We start from the raw sequence: 20,104 nt of genomic DNA, 5'->3' as shown, positions 1-20,104 counted from the left end.
CCATAGTTTCGATGGTGTTAAGCGACCCCTGGCAAATGGTCAATCGACCCCCAAGGGGGTCGAGACCCACAGGTTGAGAACCCCTGGTGTAGAGGGAAAAAACTGCATCAACAATTAAAAGTTCTGCTTCTTTAGCAGCCCCTTTTATCTTACACTCAAAAAGTCATTCTCTAATTATTTATTTCATTATAGATCCTCTACAGTTGTTTATCTGCTTGATGTAGATCTTGCTGTTAACTTTCCAACATTTTTAACTCATCGTTGATTGCGCTTACAATTGTGCACTGGACAATAAGCAGAACATTATATACAAATGTCTCTTATGGCCCTCTAAGTGCAAAAGTTTGTTTTTAATAAACACAGCAGAAAGAAGTCAGTTTAGATCTCTGACTTACGTCCTGGAATTTAGTATACTGTCAATACAAAATACCTATAATTAACTATGTTATAGTTATAGAAAAAAGAAACAAATTGAGCTTTCAGAAAATTGAATAATTAGCAAGTATGTCACAATTTTGATTCCTGACCATCAGGACTATCCCTATAGACAAAAATGTTATTGTCAACCCTCTTCCCATTTCCATTTTCTCTTTCTCTACAACACATAAATATTTTCTTAACCAAACTCTCCCCCCCCCCCACACCCAGGGCCGGTGTGAGGCCATTTCAACCTTTGCCTCAGCAGTGGGCCCTGCCCTTTCTTAGGCCCCGCGCTAATTCTAGATCATAATCTTATATCTTATATATTACAGACGTTACTTTAAAAAGAAGATGATTACGTCCAACGCGTCATGCATTTACTCATGCATATTTAACCAATAATCATAATTTTCCCTTATTATTCTTATCCCTACACAGACTGGGCCCCGCTCAATCCGTTTCGCATAGGGCCCGGCCCCCCCCCCCCCCATTCCTTGAATACTATTCATGGTTTTATAAAATATACAGAAGAAAAAACAGAGTGGAATGATCAAGCAACTATTGTTACCTCAAATGCACGATCAGGGCTAGCCACCGCTACAGTTAACCTGGTTGAGAGTAAATTCTTACAATGAAGTAATCTCAAATGCACGGTCAGAGCTAGCCACCACTACAATTATTTTGGTTGAGAGCAGTTTCTTACAATTAAGTAATTTAAGTCGCTAGTACGCTGACTTTAGCTTAAAAACACTGATTAATGCTTTAAAACGAATATAACGTTTTGGGTAGAAAGTTAAGAACATTTTGAGGAAGCTTTGTAGATTCTACTTTTTAATCGGTTCTTACAAAAGAGTTTTTTTTTTCACTTTGATATCATCTCCTAAATCTCATGTGGACCCCTTTTTGTCATCCGTCATGGGCTCAAGTGAAATAAACCCCGTTGAGCTAGTGTTGCTACGTCACAGGCTGTGTCCCCTGATTATCGTGGTCCCGGGTTCATTGAACCCCTTTGTGCCACTGATACCATGCTCAAATAGCACTAGGAAAGATGGAGCATTTGTATATATATATATATATCTCAGCAAATGGAATAAGAAATGTACCTTTATCTCTGTGTCTTTCTGAGTATTTATACAGTTTTTGTTTTCTATTTGTAGATTTATAGCTCGTATTTGGCAAATACAGACAAGGAAAACCTCCCCTAATTAACGTTACCTAATTAACATTACCTTATAAACATCACCTAAATTAACGTCACCTGATTTGCATCAACTAAATAGGCGCTGTCGTTATTACATTTTAGTTAGGGGAGACGACTCCAGAACGTGAGACTGAAAGGTTGTGTTATTGTAGTGAGTTAAATCATGTTAAGAAATATTCTTACTAAAGTCTACTCCATGTTTTTGGTTTCATATTAACTTGATTTTGTCTATATTAAAATTAAAGTTCTATCTAGTTTTGTTCACAAAATGAAGTTATTCAAGTTATTTGAAGTTTTATTTGTTAAGATACATTACGCCTATAGCGGTTTAGTTGTCTGCCAGCTGATTGGTGCTACATGTCAACAACAAGCAACAACACACACTATCATCAAATTATGTATAATATGTACAGTACACACACGCACACACATACGCAGTACAATGATTGTTTTTTTTTAATCATACATGTCCATCTCAGATCTGTGGATGACGTCAAAGGCAACCTAAAAGCAGTGGACATTGATACTGACCACTAGGAAGACTTAGTCCTAGACTGCACTTCTTGGAGAGAGATGGTGACCAAGAAAGCGATGTACAGGGAACATAAGAACATGGGCCTCAGCTCTGAAAGAAAAGCGTGCCAAACGAGAAATGGCTGGCTCCTCTACCACCAGAACGAATGTCACCTTAACCTGCGATATATATGGACTGGAGACGAAAATATTAACACTATGTTACTGTCCAGTGAACCACTAGTCTGTGAACCACTAGTCATGAACCACTAGTCTGTGAACCACTAGTCTGTGAACCACTAGTCTGTGAACCACTAGCCGTGAACCACTAGTCATTAACTACTAGTCTGTGAACCACTAGTCGTGAACCACTAGTCTGTGAACCACTAGACGTGAACCACTAGTCTGTGAACCACTAATCGTGAACCACTAGTCTGTGAACCACTAGTCGTGAACCACTAGTCTGTGAACCACTAGTCTGTGAACCACTTGTCGTGAACCACTTGTCGTGAACCACAAGTCGTGAACCACTAGTCTTTGAACCACTTGTCTGTGAACCACTAGTCGTGAACCACTTGTCGTGAACCACTAGTCTGTGAACCACTAGTCGTGAACCACTAGTCTGTGAACCACTAGTCTGTGAACCCTTAGTCTGTGAACCACTTGTCGTGAACCACTTGTCGTGAACCACTTGTCTGTGAACCACTAGTCTGTGAACCACTAGTCTGTGAACCACTAATCTGTGAACGACTAGTCTGTGAGCCACTAGTCGTGAACCACTAGTCTGTGAACCACTAGTCTGTGAACCACTAGTCGTGAACCACTAGTCTGTGAACCACTAGTCGTGAACCACTAGTCTGTAAACCAATAGTCTGTGAACCACTAGTCTGTGAACCACTAGCCGTGAACCACTTGTCGTGAACCACTTGTCGTGAACCACTAGTCTGTAAACCACTAGTCTGTGAACAACTAGTCTGTGAACCATTAGTCGTGAACCACTAGTCGTGAACCACTAGCCTGTGAACCACTTGTCGTGAACCACTTGTCGTGAACCACTTGTCGTGAACCAATAGTCGTGAACCACTAGTCGTGAATCACTAGTCGTGAATCACTATTCTGTGAACCACTAGTCTGTGAACCACTAGTCGTGAACCACTAGTATGTGAACCACTAGTCTGTGAACCACTAGTCGTGAACCACTAGTCTGTGAACCACTAGTCTGTGAACCACTAGTCGTGAACCACTAGTCTGTGAACCACTAGTCGTGAACCACTAGTCTGTAAACCAATAGTCTGTGAACCACTAGTCTGTGAACCACTAGCCGTGAACCACTTGTCGTGAACCACTTGTCGTGAACCACTAGTCTGTAAACCACTAGTCTGTGAACCACTAGTCGTGAATCACTAGTCGTGAATCACTAGTCTGTAAACCACTTGTCGTGAACCACTAGTCTGTGAACCATTAGTCGTGAACCAATAGTCGTGAACCACTAGTCTGTGAACCACTAGTCTGTGAACCACTAGTCGTGAACCACTAGTCTGTAAACCACTAGTCGTGAACCACTAGTCGTGAACCACTTGTCTGTGAACCACTAGTCGTGAACCACTAGTCGTGAACCACTTGTCGTGAACCACTTGTCGTGAACCACTAGTCGTGAATCACTAGTCGTGAATCACTATTCTGTGAACCACTTGTCGTGAACCACTAGTATGTGAACCATTAGTCGTGAACCACTAGTCGTGAACCACTAGTCTGTGAACCACTAGTCGTAAACCACTAGTCTGTGAACCACTAGTCGTGAACCACTATTCGCGAACCACTAGTCTGTGAACCACTAGTCTGTGAACCAGTTGAAAAATAAAGAATGAATTGCTTAAGGCTGAGAATGGGTGTGTGAGAAAAAAAAGTGTACAATTATCTAAGAGGACAAAACCCTACATATTGATCCATATCTATGAATACTGAAGGCTCAGCTTTCCTTGTTGGTATCAAGCAAAATAATTAATTAGCATTAATTAATTTATTAATTGTTTTTTTTTATTATTGATTCATGCTTTGTCTATGCCAATGAATAATTGTGCAAAGTTTTAACTTGATCCGAGAATGGGTGTAGGAGAAATAACGTGTAAAATCTTTTTACACGACGGACAGACAGACAAGAATGAGTTGATATAGAGATAATTTTAACTAACACCAAAATTTCATTCCACCAAAATTGAATTTAAATAATCATAGACATTAACTCTAGCAACATAAAAGAATGGACGGGCCTGCTATTGAAATAGGTTCTAAGGCAAAGGACAAAGTGGGGGGGGGTGGTAAGGGTTGTTATGGATTGTGTGTGTGTGAGTGTGTGTGTGTTTATGGTGAAAATGGGAAGATGTTAGCGTGCGAATATGTGGCGTTGTCGTCTGTGGTCTTAATTAGGACAGACGACTCCAGAACCTGAGACTGAAAGGTTGTGTCATTGTAGTGACTTAGATTTTGTTAAAAGATATTATTACTAAAATCTAGTACATTTTTTAAATCTCACATCAACTAGATTTTGTCATATTTTAATAACAGTTTTATTTTGTTTCGTTCACGAAAGGAAGTTATTTAAAGTTGTATTAGTCAAGATATAATACGCCTATAGATGTCTACCAGCAGTTTGGTGCTACAAGTCAACGAGCGTCAGCAGCAAGGGGGATTGGGCGGGGTAAAAATGTTCCAGTGTTTTTTAATCTAACATTCATTAATTATTAGGAGGAAAATAATCGCTCTAGAAGTTGTAAAAGGGAGAACTTTTAATTATTTTGTTGTTACGAATCTGTTTGATAAAACCTTCGTCTCGATGCTTGTTGATTGTATCAGATTCCGCAAAAAAATCTGGCGTGAGAAGGTACAAGATACATTTATAATACATTTATCTTATCTTATTTTCCCTTTCTCCTATAAGACAAAAAGATATATATATAAAAAAACAAAAACAAATGGGGAAATAATTTTCCAGTCTCAATGTGTTTGCGTGGAAGAGATTTGGAAAAAATAAATCTTGGAGAAAATGTAGGCCTATTTAGCTTTTTACTGCACGACTTAAGGTTCTTAATAACTCACACTTTTGCGTGCACGGAGTGGTAAAGAAATATAGATAAAAGCAAAACAGACTTCCGAAAATCCAACTCATTTTGTCCTCTATTGTTAAGCTTTGTCCTCCTTTTGTCCTCTATTATCAAGCTCTGTCCTCATTTTATCACCTTTTGTCAAACTGTCCTCCTTTCGTCCTCCATTGTCAAGCTTTGTCCTCTTTTCAATCATACTTTGTCAAGCGTTGTCTTCTATTGTTCTTTTTTTTTCTTTTTCATCAAGCTTCGTCCTCTTTTTGTCCTCTTTTGTAAAACTTTGTCCTCCTTTTCGTCCTCTCCTGGGTGTGCAGGTATCTGGTAATCTGTTTGTTACCGTAGTTGATTATGTTAAGAGGATAGTTCAACTCTACCAGGCCATAGGTTTTGTCTGAATAAGAAAACTCTTTAAACAAAGAGATGAAAGAGAACAAAGAGATCTTCCGAGTTTGCTGTCAAAAACTCTAGTAAAATCCCGACTTCCACCTCACTTTATTCATCTCTTTCAAAAGTCAGACCAAAAAGCATGAAATAGATCTGACTCTTGAAAATCTCAGGGATTTTGATGGCGATCGAAACAAATAATAACCAGCAGGGCTAGATGTTGTTAGCGCCTATTCAAAAATGTTTGCATGAAAACCATGGAGCTATACTAATGGAACACCAGCTTCGAGATTTTATGATCGGAGTGTCGCACATGGCTAGCTACATGGCTAGCTACGCTTCTGGCTAAATACAATAGACCTAATATTTTAAATATGTACAAAACATGAGATAGTAAATGAATGAACAAATCAAAACATGCCCAATACAAACCACTTCCTATACCTAAAAACATAACGTTTAAACAAGAAAACTTCACACGCACACTACACCAATTAAAGCTGGGTGGACTCAGAAGAGCCAGATTCTGAAATTAAAAATCCCAGTCTTCCCCAGGATTTGAACCCGGGACCTGGTTTGAAAGCCAAGTGCTTTTTCTGCTCAACCAAATATCCTCAAAATAAAAAAAATCTCAGTCTTAACCAGGGTTTGAACTCGTGACCCTTGTTTGGAAGCCAAGTTTTTCTTTTTCTACTCAGCCACCCCACCTCCATCAGAACTATTAACCCAAGTTAAACAAAGACTTGCAAGTCATGGAACACATGGACCATTAATTCTGATTTCAGAACTTGTCTAATAAGCTTCCCAGGATCACCTGCAATACAGCAGCTTTTTATTTTCAGAAATCTTCTTGGTGAATTATTTACTCTAGCTTATAAGCAACATCTATCCAGTTCACTTTCAATGTCTATACTTATTTTTTTCTGCAGTGATCCTCCATAATTTATTAAAGTGAAAGTCCGATGGTTTTGACAATTGTTGATATAATATGATTATGATTTACAGAAAATGAATATATTATTCTTTTTTTTTTATTTGCAAGAATAACTTAGTAATTTAAATTCCACAACTCGCAAGCATATAAAAATGCAGAGCTAGAGAGGAGGATCCTATCAAATGGAATTGAGATGCTACAGAAGGATCCTAGGCATCACATTTAAAGACCGCGTTACAAACCAAGAGATCAGAGACAAGTTTACTGCAGCGATCGGAGCCCATGATGACCTGCTAACTATTGTAAAAAGAAGAAAGCTTAAATATGGCCATATTACAAGATCTACGGGGCTCGCAAAGATCTTTCTTCAGGGAACAGTACCAGGAAAAGAAGAAGAGGCAGACAGAGAAAGCGATGGGAGGACAACATAAAAGAATGGACGCGCCAGCCATTGAGCGAGAGGTTCTAAACAAGGCAAAAGAAAGGGAGGAATGGAGAAAGACGGTCGAAAAGTCTTGTCTGGTGCCCCAACGGTCCAACAGACCAAGAGATAGGTAAAGGTAAAGGTAAGGTAAACTTAGTAATTGATGTTTTTCTGACATAATTTTTCTGCGCATGCAAAACGGTCAGATTTTCACGGAATTTCTGTGTGACGTCACGAGTGGGCACTAAAATACTTTAGATCTACTAATCCGAGCACCGGTACTTGTCTTCCGCGAATTTAATGTGAGCATATGCCTTTGTAAACTATTTGCTCTTCAGCCGAATAAATATTTCCCATTTTCCCTTTAAAACTTCATCTTTTGGAAACAAATGAAAAGGGACACTAATTTCTGTGTCAGCATACTTGTGTGTTTGCCACTCATTGCTGTGCTGGTCACTTATAGTGTTGGTCAATTCTAGAGTGCAGTCATCACCAGTGTGAACACTAGTTTTTCTGTTTGAGAACATTTGCATTTAGGCCAGTGATGTCCTAAACTAAACCTTGTTGCCGTAATAAAAGCAATAGTTAGTTATTGTACCAAGGTGTTTGGCTGTTTGGTTTAGTCAAAGTTCCATATTTATGAGACCCTATCTTTATTGTCACAATTTTGTCATAATTATGATACTAATTAAAATTGAATGTTAAGGCCCGACTTACTTGTAAAAGTGAACAACTTTTAATTAATTAATTTTTAAGTAATAATGTATGGTTTGGGGGGGGGGGGAATCAGTTTTAACCAATGCACAATAATTTGTTGATAACAGCTCTGGAACATTAAGGCTAAGGAATTAATGAATAGTTGATCATTTCTCTCATAATTAAAAAAAAAAAAAGTAATTTTATCTTGTTTTTTCAAAGTGAAAGCTTTATGTTTGAGTGAATGAATAGTTAATGTTTGAGGGAATGAAGGCTTTATGATTTTTGAGGGAATGGATGCTTTATGTCTGAGTGAATCAAGGCCTATTAAACATTCAGAGATTGTGATGTTAATACTAAGTCTGTGTGTATAGTTGTGACCAATTGTATGGTATTGAAAAAACATGTAAAATGTTTGAAAAGTTAGTTTAGGTATTTGTTTATAGATTTCATTTCACTTTTTATTTTCAACCTTTTTCTATGGTCAGTATCTTCATATCTGTATGGTTATGAAGGGTATAAATCTAACTAGCTTCTGTATGAGTTACATTTATATATATGATGCTTGTCATAGAATTGGACATTCTTTTATTGTTCATCTTGATTTGTTTCCATTATGCTGACACTAAAAGTATTGCTGGTCAAAATATTTACTGGGAACTTCATTCTGTCTATTGGTTATGTTGTTACTAAAAAAACACATTGTATTCAAATACCTCCTCACCCCTATTTTGTTTAGGATATGTGTTTCCTGTGAGTTACTATTAATTTTATATTAATCTACATTAATATATTTTTGACCTAGTTGACTGCAGTATATATCAACCTAGATTTAAGTTGACTGAGGTATATATCAATCTAGATTCAAGTTGACTGCATCAGACCATTTTTTTTGTATATTGGTGGAGTGGTTGTGTCTCTTGCCTATCTGTTGAAGTTCTAAACATCCAACCAAACGTAATGTGTCTTGTTTGTGTCTCTAGCTAGCCAACACTACTAATGTGTCTTGTCTGTGTGTCTCTAGCTAGCCAGCACAACATATTGTGTCTTGTCTGTGTGTCTCTAACTAGCCAGCACTACGTAATGTGTCTTGTCTGTGTGTCTCTAGCTAGCCTGCACAATGTAATGTGTCTTGTCTGTGTGTCTCTAGCTAGCCTGCACAATGTAATGTGTCTTGTCTGTGTGTGTCTCTAGCTGGCCAGCACAACATATTGTGTCTTGTCTGTGTGTCTCTAACTAGCCAGTACTACGTAATGTGTCTTGTCTGTGTGTCTCTAGCTAGCCAGCACTACGTAATGTGTCTTGTCTGTGTGTCTCTAACTAGCTAGCACAACATATTGTGTCTTGTCTGTGTGTCTCTAGCTAGCCTGCACAATGTAATGTGTCTTGTCTGTGTGTCTCCAGCTAGCCAGCACAACATATTGTGTCTTGTCTGTGTGTCTCTAACTAGCCAGTACTACGTAATGTGTCTTGTCTGTGTGTCTCTAGCTAGCCAGCACTACGTAATGTGTCTTGTCTGTGTGTCTCTAACTAGCTAGCACAACATATTGTGTCTTGTCTGTGTGTCTCTAACTAGCCAGCACTACGTAATGTGTCTTGTCTGTGTGTCTCTAGCTAGCCAGCACAACATATTGTGTCTTGTCTGTGTGTCTCTAACTAGCCAGCACTACGTAATGTGTCTTGTCTTTGTGTCTCTAGCTAGCCTGCACAATGTAATGTGTCTTGTCTGTGTGTCTCTAACTAGCCAGCACTACGTAATGTGTATTGTCTGTGTGTGTCTCTAGCTAGCAAGCAAAATGTAATGTGTCTTGTCTGTGTGTCTCTAGCTAGCCTGCACTACGTAATGTGTATTGTCTGTGTGTGTCTCTAACTAGCCAGCACTACGTAATGTGTATTGTCTGTGTGTTTCTAGCTAGCAAGCACAATGTAATGTGTCTTGTCTGTGTCTCTAGCTAGCCAACACAATGCAATGTGTCTTGTCTGTGTGTGTCTCTAGCTAACCAACACATCTATGATTATTCTTAATACTCAGTCAAAAACACTAGACACATGTTTTAGTATAAATAATGTATTCATATTATTGTTCGGAAAATGACATTCTTGTATCTGTCATTTAGAAGTTGACATTATTGCATCGGTCATATTTATTTGTTATTGTGTAGCCTGCCTGTACTCATAATCCCATTTTTAGAAACATATGTTGTACTCCCCCCCCCCTTTTCCAAAGGTTGTGTAGAAATGATTGCTAGGCTGTGCCCAGTAGTTCCTCTAGAATACAATGCTGTCTAGCACTGTTACACTCATGTCTAGATAATAGCTACATGGGATGGGTTTCACTATAAGTTGGTTTGTTATTGCTAGGCTGTGCCCAGTAGTTCCTCTAGAATACACTGCTGTCTAGCACTGTTACACTCATGTCTAGATAATAGCTACATGGGATGGGTTTCACTATAAGTTGGTTTGTTACAATTTATATTTATAATATATATATATATATATATGTACAGAACTATTTATGCAACTAACTGCTGTTAAAAGTTAGGATAGTGATGTGATCAAATAGTGTTGAGTGACCTTTTGGTTTTTCATGGGACAAGAAAACAGAAGACACTGCATGCACAAAATAGCTCAAGTTTTGAAATACATAGTTCAGTGAATTCACATCAAACTAGTGATTGAGTTTAGAATGTATTGTTTTAACATCTTAATTATAGTTGAACTTTGGTCTCCCACACAGTAAATTGATAGGATCCATTGAAGTCAGTTGTATATTGATCAAGGCAAGTATCCATTAGAGTATGTACATAGTTGAATGACAATAGCCACTAGAGTATGTTGTTTCTGATGTTACTATCTTTCTATCCCATAATTCTCTTGGTGAGCACATAATGTAGTGATGATATATTTTGTACAAACTATTAAACTATCTCCATACAATCCTCAGGTATTTGTTCTCTGTGTTTATATAATACAGACTGGATTCAATTACAAATGGCATTTGTCATTAAGGCTTTTATTAAAAGGCATGACAAAAACAAAGTCTGTTACATTTTAATCAATGTGCTGTCAAAGTTTTAGTTCAATTTAGTTTAAGAAAATGTATTTTGATTAAGTCTGATAGTATTCTAATAAACAATGCTTGCTTAAAGTTTAAAAAAAAAAAATTAGACATTTTCAAATAATTTTCAAATAGTGTTTTTTTTTTACAAAGTTTTAGCAAATAATGCTAAATTTACCTTCAAAGATTAATGAATGTATTTCTCTTTAAGGCTTTGGCAGTAAGTTAATACATGAAAATATCAAATATAACATGACAATACAGGGTAAATGTTTGGCACAGACTATGCAAAGATCATACATGTAATCTAGACATTTTGTTTGATAATTAGCAGTAAAAAAAAGTAAATGAAAGGTTTCAAATGATGGATAAATAGAATCATCAATAAATTGTAATGTATATTTATATATATATAGACCAATATAATTCAAAAACATGTGATCTAGATAGAATAGGAAGCACTTGGAATCAACAACTCAAGAACAATAAGTCTATGTTTAGAATAACATCATATGTTTACACAGCATTCTGTACATTCTGGACATAAACAATAAATTGATGCCTAGAGGCTGATAAAGAACATAACTTATAATTATTCTTTCTTTTAAATTGTTATTTTGTATGACGATGTCATTCAATAGTATAGGTAAGTGCAAAAGGTCAGACTGTTATGGGTCATGTGACAGTATCAAAATGAAAGTAGCCAACAACAAAAACATTACTAAAACATAAAAAACAACTCAACCCAACATATAACAATCAACAACACAATGTAACAGTCACTCATCACATTTATGCTTTCTACGCCATGTATATTCATTTCTGGATCCTTTTGACCTATCCACCACAATTCTTTTTTTATCCATTAAGTCAAAAAATTCTTGTAATTTTGTTGCAAACCTAAGGTCATCAGTCTGAACTGAACTATTGCCAGCAGGTATAGCTGATCTGTTTTCTGTGAGTTGTGAAGAGTCATGGAAAGTTTCAGTGTTAGGAAGACAGTTGTTAGCTCTCCAACTCAACACCATATCCTCTGCTTCTAAGCACTTCTTTAATCTGACAACTGGATTCAAAAGGAGGCTATTTTTTTTAGACTTTTTCTGAAACAAGAAACACAATTCCATTTTAAAAACATGAAAGCATTGATTAATAAAAAAATGAAAGACACTTCAACAGAATTAGAAACAATCAAAATCAATAAATTCAAATTATTTTTACATTATTAAGTTTTTATTTATTACAATATTTATTGACCTTTTCAAGCATCAGTGCTTTCTCTTCTATTTCCACATTTTCTGACAAAAATTCTTCCTGTTGCAGAGCTTCAAAATTTACTTTACTGGCCTCCTCCTCTTTCTTTGCCTGTTCGTCCTTTTTTTGCCGAATCTATTGAATAATAAACGTTTTCATATAAAAGAGATTCGATTCCAGTGAAGTTCTACCTACGTCCATAAAGGAACACAAATTTTTTTTTTGAGTTTATTGATATAAGAAAACACTCAACAAAGCCTTGGCACAACTGATACTATAAAGACAGAGTGCTATAGCAGTAATGTATAGCCACAGAGAAGTAGATCGGGCTCAATGCAAATAATATATTTTTTTAACCATTTAACACAACATGTTGTTTTATGGAGGAATTGGCAGAGAAATGGTATAATTAATAGTTACTTTTGCACAATCCAGCATTGGAAGTGTCTTTTTGTGTAGGACAGTTGTTAGGGTCAAATTTTTGTTTTGGTCATTGAATTTCATTGATTTTGGTATCTGTTGTGGTTATTTTGCAGATGGAACAGAGCTACAGTTCAGTTAAAAAATAAATCTAGATCTACATATATTTAGTTATCAAAAGAGAGAAAGGGGCTGTAAAGAAAGATCTGGTCTGCGTGACAGTAACAGTTGATGCTTGATCAACATTATTAAAGTATTATAATCAATATCCAGATGTTCTTGTTAATCAAGTTTTGAAACAACTAAGTCTAAATAGGGGCCAAGGGGGATAATGGAAAGTGGTAGTACCTTTGATGGTCCGGTATGCTGCACTATTAGGTGGATGGCCTCACTGGTCCCCTTCCGACCCCTAAATCTCACACATGTGGCTCCAAGCGCCATGCCCTGGAAAACCGCTTCAGCTGGTGGACTAAACCATGTGAGGGGGTGGTGATAACATGGCACCACTGGGCGAAAGGCCTTCTAGACTAAGGTCACCAGCCAGGGAGGAAGAGTCCCAGGATGGACTACAACGGCCACATGTTCAGGACCAAGGCGAACCACCAAATTAGAGGTACTCAGTTGTGGTCAAGCATAGAGAGGGATGGGCGCCGCCATGCAAGTATTTAGCCCTCGTTACACCAAATGAGATAATGACAGTAAATAAATCCATACCGGCTCGGCCATAGCCCGAGTTACCAAGGGCCGCGTCTACAGTCACAGACCAGGACGGAGGTGAGAAGTGTATTACTGGTCCATGCAAAAATAAAATAAATACCAGGAATAAAATCACCATAGGAACATGGAATGTGAGATCACTAATAGAGGAAGGAAAAGTTGAAGAGCCCAAACATGAAGTTAACCTAATTCATTTCAACATCATAGGACTCTCTGAAATGGGCTGGAAAAACACAGGGGAAACAACCACAGAAGAGGGCCAAAAACTGGACTACAGTGGACTACAAGATGTCCACCAACAAGCAGTAGGATTTCTTGTACACAGTAACTACAGCAATTGCGTTGAGAACTGGTACCCTATATCTAGTCGACTCATTTCCATAAGTTTAAAGGCACCACCCTTCAATTCAAGCATACACTCCTACATCAACATATGAGGATGAGGCAGTAGAAGAGTTTTATGAGCTATTATAGGAAGTGGTCAATAAAGTCCTGAAAAAGGACATCCTTGTTGTACAAGGAGACCGGAATGCCAAAGTAGGAAGTGACTCCTACCAAACCTGGAAAGGCACTTGTGGAAGATACAGTAACCTCTCAACGAATGAACGAGGTCAACGACTTTTAGTATTTGTGAAATACAACAATCTCTTACAGGCTAACAAACTAGGATGCCACAAAAAATTGTGTATAACCACATGGCACAGTCCGAACGGAGAATACCACAACCAGATCGACTATATCAGCGGTTCTCAACCTTTTATGCTCGGCGACCCCTTTTTACAATCCCCCACTCTTCCGCGACCCCCGCACACACACACATATACAGCAATAGAAAAATAGACAATAACAATCCTTATTTTCGATGGTCTTAGGCGACCCCTGGCAAATCGTCAATCGACCCCCAAGGGGTGTTGCCACCCACACGTTGAGAACCCCTGGACTATATCCTGGTGCAATTGCTATAAAATGATTTTGATCTAGATTTTCTTTCTTTTTGTTTTTAAGTTATAATTAGCCACAACTGAATTAATTGAGACCACTTAATTATGCCAGTCACTCCCCCATTACTACTATCAACTAATAGAAATTAAGCAAGGAAGGTGATTCAAGTATATGCCAAGTCACCCTGTCAGATGAAACAAGAGAATCACCTAACAACACCAGTATGGGAATTTTGTGGGACGCAGCTGAGAAGCACCGAAACCTCCCAGATACCCTCTCTCCCCACTGGTCCACAAAAGAGATTGGACCACAGCACATTGAGAATGCTATATATAAAACCTATGAACCAGAGAGAAACACTTATACAACATGATGAAGGAATAATATGAATAAAGATGCACTATAAAAAAAAAATGTCACCATAACTACCATGTTTACTCTAAAAGAATGACAATTAAAACTTAAAATTTGTTTCCATTTCTAGGAATTATAAAGTTTATTCATATTTCACCTGCTGGATAGCAGCTTCATATTCTTGTCTGATTTCTCCAGGACAGGAAATTTGTCTTCTTTCCTCTGAAACAAAATGGGAGCTTTTCAATAATTTTGTTCAGCTCTGAAACAAATGGGAGCTTTTCAATATTTTTTTATCATTACTCAAGGTTAAAGCCATTGTCTTTGCATGAATCTACCTTTACTCTGGTCTGTTTCATTCTAAAGGTGGTTATTAGAATCACAGTAATGATATTTTTCTGATCATTGTCAAAAAAAAAAAATGCTGGCTAAGACTGTACATCTATTTAAAGGGCTTGCAAAACTTTTTCTGCAGGGAACAGTTCCAGGAAAAAGAAGGAGAGGCAGATAAAAGATGCAATGGGGGACAACATTATGAACTGTACAGCCCTGTCTATGGAAAAGCTGCTTATTCTGGCAAAAGAAAGTAATGGAGAGAATTGACCAACAGTTCATGGATGCCCTAAAAAGACTGAAGGATTACTGAAGGTGATTTTATCTTTATGTTCTATATTTCTCAAACATCCTTGATGGGATTTTATTACTATTTTTGATACCTAGAAAAATAACAATCCAAAAAACATTAATTTCATGTATTTCAACTTACGGGCTTCAAAATCATCTTCATCATCTTCACTGGCTTCCAGCCTGCGCCTCACTTTTTCAGGGAAGGCCTCTTGGATGTCTTTCCACTTTTCCATGTTTATCAATTTATTTTCCTTGGCAGCTTTTCTGGCCCAGACTGAAATGCGCTTCCTGCAGACTGGACATGAGAGGTTGGCTTTTTTCACTGTTTCCTTGTAACATTTTAAACACAGTGAGTGATTGCAGGGAAATGTTACAGGCTGGAGCAGTGTGCTAATGCATACTGGGCACATGCACTCAGATTCAGACAGCATTTTTTTTCCTGTAATTATAGATAGCAAAGCAAATTAAAATTTGATCTGAAAAAAAAACTTTTTTTTATTTGATTGCACAGACATGCCTACCCCCAAGACCCAGAATGTGGAACACTCAGGTTGAAAATGTGAAATTTTGGGCCCCAATGTGGAACATACACGCGGTTACGTTTGTCAGCCATACTGTACGCAATAAAGAAAAAGTCTTGATTTTTGTGATCCATGTCCTTGCCTTATTATTTCTCAGGATCCTATGCTTGAATTAGATTTAAAAAAAACACTAAATGTAGTTTTTGTATCTATCATGCAAAAAGCTTGCTTTGTTTACCTTTAAAAGGAATTCTTGGTTCACCAGGTATCTGTGCCATTTTGGAAGAGTCACATTGTGCAGTAGCAATCACCGGAGCAATCTAAAGCATATTTAATTATAAATAGAACACAGCATTGCAAAAAGAAAATTGGACAAGATTTGTAATAGAGCAAAAACATGTTGAGAGACTATTATGGCAGTTGTGAAATGGGGGAGGGAAGAAGAGTGAATGATGAATGTTTACATAACCGCTATTTTACAAAGTGAAAATGAACCTCCTGCAAAGCTAAATTTACCTTTTTCAAAGTCTCTACATATTTGACTTTCTGGCGATGGTTTTGATGACCCATGTTTTTAATGGCTTCTTTGGTCAATCTTTCCATTTGCTCACTTGTATATTTGTCTCTTTCTGATGATTAAAAAAAAAAAAATAAATATCACTTTTCAGTTGTTTTTCTAGTAGATATCTAAATATATTTTTTAAAGACTAGTCTTAATGACAAGAGTAAGTATTGTTACATGTTGCACTGAAATATGCTCATCTATTAGATTTGTATTAGATTCTTTGTTGTAAAACATATTATTAACAAACAAAAAATGCTCAATTCTAATTAATAACTAAGAAATTTGCTAATCGCTGAGTAATTATTAAAAAGAAAATATACAAACATAAACGCTACAAACCCAACAAGAATTTTTTTTCCATTTGAAAATTATCCAAGACATCTCTGAAAGGCTCTATTTTTTTAATCAGTTTCCAGCTGGTGATAAAATGTAAAACAATTTTTTTAAACATTTTTTTTTTTAAGTGCAAGTCATTCATTCCATTTAGTAGACAAACTGTTATAGGTTTAGGACATGATTAATCAGGAATTTTCTTTTAACGATGCAACTTTTAATTTACAACATCTAATATCACCACCACAACAAACAACAGAGCCCTAAGAGAAACAGGTAATTAAAAACAATACAAAATTGTCACTTTGTTGGGACGTGAATGAATGACACTTTAGCTACCTATCATGTGGGCACAGAAATATACCAGATACCTCTCTTACAATGAGGCAAAATCTTCTCCCAGATACCCCCCCCCCCAACACACACATACCACACACTAAGTCCACAAGTATTTGAACTAGAGAGCACTGAGCCTGCTATAGCATGAAAAATGTGCTATACAAAAGTAAATTTTAAATAAAAAATTTCATTTTAAAGATAAAATGTTAACATCTTTTAACTGAAGCGCGGTAGCTGAGCGGTACAGTGCTTGGCTTCTGAACTAGGGGTCCTGGGTTCGAATCCTGTGAAGACTTGGATTTTTAATTTTGGGATCTTTGGGCACTTTGAGTTCACCCAGCGCTAATGGGTAACTGACATTAGTTAGGGAAAAGTAAGGCGGTAGGTCGACATGCTGACCAGTTGAAACCCTTGTGAACTGTAAGCCACAGAAACAGGTAACCTTTACTTTAATCTTTTAACTGAGAATAATTTTTAAACATAGTGTACCAGGAGAGAAATGTACATCAAACAAGAATTATGGACTTACTTTTCTTCCAGCTGTGATGACAAAGCCTCCTTGTCTTTTTCCAAATGGACAATCATAGTCTTGAGCTCCTGTATTGTTTGATTCAAGTTACTTCTCTCATTCTCACAGTGCTCAAGCTTCTGCGTCAGTTCTGCTACTGATGAGTTCAAAATGGAGCATTCTTTCTTGAATTGTTCCCTTTCATCAGCTAAGCAAGAAGAGAGGACATTTTTGCCTTTCTCAAGGTCGTTTCTAATGCATTCTGATTCCACTAAAGTATTAGCTAGATTTCAAATTTCAGCTTTCAAATCTGCTACTTCTTTCTCTTTATTCAAAATAGTTGATTTCATCTGTGAGTTTTCTAATTTGTATGAGTTTAGAGACTCCCTTTCTTTATGCAGACAAAACAGTTTGACACTTTTGCTTAGTGTAATCTAATTTCTCTTTTAATTCTATGGTGTCGTTCTGTAATTCTGATATGGCAGCTTTCAACTGGTCTTTCTCTGCCTGAGATTCTTCTTGTAATGCAGATATGGTCATTTTCAACTGGTCTTTCTCTACCTGAAATTCTTCTTGAAATGCAGATATGGTCATTTTCAATTGGTCTTTTTCTGCCTGAGATTCTTCTTGTAATGCAGATATGGTCATTTTCAACTGGTCTTTCTCTACCTGAAATTCTTCTTGAAATGCAGATATGGTCATTTTCAATTGGTCTTTTTCTGGCTGAGATTCTTCTTGCAATGCAGATATGGTCGACTTAAGCTCAAAATTCTTTTTTGCTGACTTGACTCTCTCAGCATCTAGCTGGGAAGAAATGATATTCATATCATTTTCTAAATGAGCATTTTTAGATTGCAGTTCTAGTTACAGTTTTATTCAAGACATTGTTCTTGCCTTCAGAGTTTGTTACTGTGGTCTGTAATTCTAAGATTGAAGATGTCAGTACTGAACATTCGTTATGAAACTTTTCTCGCTCCTCCATCATACTGGAAGAGATGCTATCCCTCTCCATTTCCAGGCTAGCTTTTGTATTTTCTAAATATGTCACTTCTTCATCCAATCTGGAGATAGTTGACTTCATTTCTAAATATTTCACATTTTTTTCATTCAGTTGTGTTGAAAGAACTTGACATTCTTGAACAGAATTAGTTAATTGATTTTTCAATGCTAAAGACTCTGTCTGCAAAACAGCAATAATATCATTTAGTCTGACTTTTTCTTCCAATAATTCTGCTACATGTCTCTCTGCCTTTTCTTTTTCATCTTCCAGCTGGCAAGACAAGGCTTTTCTATCTTCTTCTAACCCAGTGTTTTTCATCTTTAACTCATTGATGGCTTCATTTAAATGATTTTTTTTCCACTTGAAAATATTCAATATCATTTTTTAGCTCTACAACTGATGACATTAAAATCGATAAGTCTTTCTTTGACATGTTTCTCTCCTCATCAAGGCGAGAAGAAAGGCAGATTCTAGCATTTTCTAATTCTGACATAGTCTGAACTAAAGTTGTTCTTTCAGCTTTTAGATCTGCTAATTCAGTTTCCATTGATGAAACAGCTAACTTCATCAATGAGTACTCCTCTTTGAAAGTGCTGACTGAGATCTTTTCTTCCTTCAGTTCAGAAGAAATCGCTTGACACTTTTGTACTGAATCTTCTAATTTCTTTTCCAACTCCAATGACACTTTCTGTACCTCTGATATCATAGCATTCAATTTCTCTTTCTCTGCCTCTGATTCTTCAAGTGCAATCTGTGATTTGTCTCTTTCGAATTCCCATTGGGAAGAAATAGCTTTCTTATCATTCTCTAAGCTAGCATTTTGTTTCTCTAGCTCATCAATTGTTATTTTTAATTGAACCACTTCCGGGTGAAACTGTTCACGTTCCTGTTTTAGTTCTGTTATTAATGACATAAAAACAGAACATTCTTTTTTGGACTTTTCTCTTTCCTCCTCTACGCATGAAGAGAGGCCATTTTTGTCTTTCTCAAGACTAGCTCTTACATTTTCTAACTCTGATAAACCTTGGACTAAATTAATTTTTTCAGTTTTCAAACCTGCTATTTCATTCTCCATTTTTAAAATGGTAAAATTCATTGCTGAGCATTCTTCTTTGATAGTGCTGACTGAACTCTTTTCTTCCAAAAGTTGGGATGAAACAGATTGAAACTCTTGCTCAGTATTTTCTAATTTCTTTCCCAATTCTAAAGTCTCTTTCTGTAACTCTGTTATTCTACTGCTTAACTTGACTTTCTCTGCCTCTGATTCCTCTAGTAATACTGATATGGATGATTTTAACTCTTTCTGTGACTTGTCTCTCTCGGCTTCAAGCTGAGTAGCAATGATATCTTTAGTTTTCTCTAGACTGGCATTCATTGTCACTAGCTCTTGGATTGTTCTGTCCATTTGATTGTTTTCCTCATCATAGATTTTCCCCTCCCTTTGCAACTGTGTTATTGTTGACATCAAAGTGGCACATTCTTTCTTATACCTTTCTTTTTCCTCATTCAAACAAGAAGAGATGGCATCCCTATCTTTCTCCAAATTAGCTTTAGTGTTTTCCAACTTTGAAATGATTTTGGCTAATTTGATTTTCTCAGATTCTAGTTCTTTCACCTCATTCTGAAGTTTACAGACATAAGACTGAAGTGACGAGCATTCTTTCTGTAGATTCTTTACAATGTTCTTTTCCTTTTCCAGCTGAGCAGAAATAGCATGGCCTCATGTTCAGCGCTGGCTCTTTTGCTTTCCGAATCTGTATTTTCCTTCTGCAATTCTGAAATGGCTTTGTTTAATT

General features: G+C 36.8%; 2 protein-coding genes and 1 long non-coding RNA gene across 6 annotated transcripts in view; 1 reads left to right on the top strand and 2 right to left on the bottom strand.

Moving 5' to 3' along the window:
* The first annotated feature begins 7,010 nt into the window (after positions 1-7,010).
* On the top strand, positions 7,011-15,692 carry LOC129928808 (uncharacterized). 3 transcript variants are annotated; one of them, XR_008780288.1, is made up of 3 exons: positions 7,011-7,119; positions 14,891-15,063; positions 15,554-15,692. It is a non-coding gene; the product is annotated as an uncharacterized LOC129928808 (long non-coding RNA). The 3 variants fall into 3 exon arrangements; XR_008780287.1 differs by lacking the exon at positions 7,011-7,119 and adding an exon at positions 9,626-10,131; XR_008780286.1 differs by lacking the exon at positions 7,011-7,119 and having other exon boundaries at positions 14,839-15,063.
* LOC106060886 (E3 ubiquitin-protein ligase rnf168-like) overlaps positions 10,156-20,104 on the bottom strand; it is a 19,139-nt gene continuing 9,190 nt past the window's right edge. The window contains exons 4-11 of one of the 2 annotated variants that reach the window (XM_056044882.1): positions 17,330-20,104; positions 16,468-16,544; positions 16,080-16,192; positions 15,802-15,883; positions 15,182-15,481; positions 14,573-14,637; positions 11,986-12,117; positions 10,156-11,831 (exon numbers count right to left, since the gene is read on the bottom strand). The exon at positions 17,330-20,104 is cut by the window's right edge and continues 193 nt beyond it. In XM_056044882.1, coding sequence (XP_055900857.1) covers positions 11,511-11,831; positions 11,986-12,117; positions 14,573-14,637; positions 15,182-15,481; positions 15,802-15,883; positions 16,080-16,192; positions 16,468-16,544; positions 17,330-17,385 — 1,146 coding nt within the window. In that variant the 5' untranslated portion in view covers positions 17,386-20,104 and the 3' untranslated portion in view covers positions 10,156-11,510. The remainder of the gene's footprint in view (positions 11,832-11,985; positions 12,118-14,572; positions 14,638-15,181; positions 15,482-15,801; positions 15,884-16,079; positions 16,193-16,467; positions 16,545-17,329) is intronic. The other variant, XM_056044883.1, reaches the window with a different exon arrangement.
* The window catches only part of LOC129928587 (myosin heavy chain, striated muscle-like), a 1,531-nt gene continuing 72 nt past the window's right edge, over positions 18,646-20,104 (bottom strand). The window contains exon 2 of the mRNA XM_056043253.1: positions 18,646-20,007. Coding sequence (XP_055899228.1) covers positions 18,646-20,007 — 1,362 coding nt within the window. The remainder of the gene's footprint in view (positions 20,008-20,104) is intronic.

Source organism: Biomphalaria glabrata, chromosome 10, assembly GCF_947242115.1.
Source record: "Biomphalaria glabrata chromosome 10, xgBioGlab47.1, whole genome shotgun sequence".
Classification (NCBI taxonomy): domain Eukaryota; kingdom Metazoa; phylum Mollusca; class Gastropoda; family Planorbidae; genus Biomphalaria; species Biomphalaria glabrata.
Note: the sequence above shows the minus strand (reverse complement) of the source record. Positions and strands in the feature narration are given on the sequence as shown.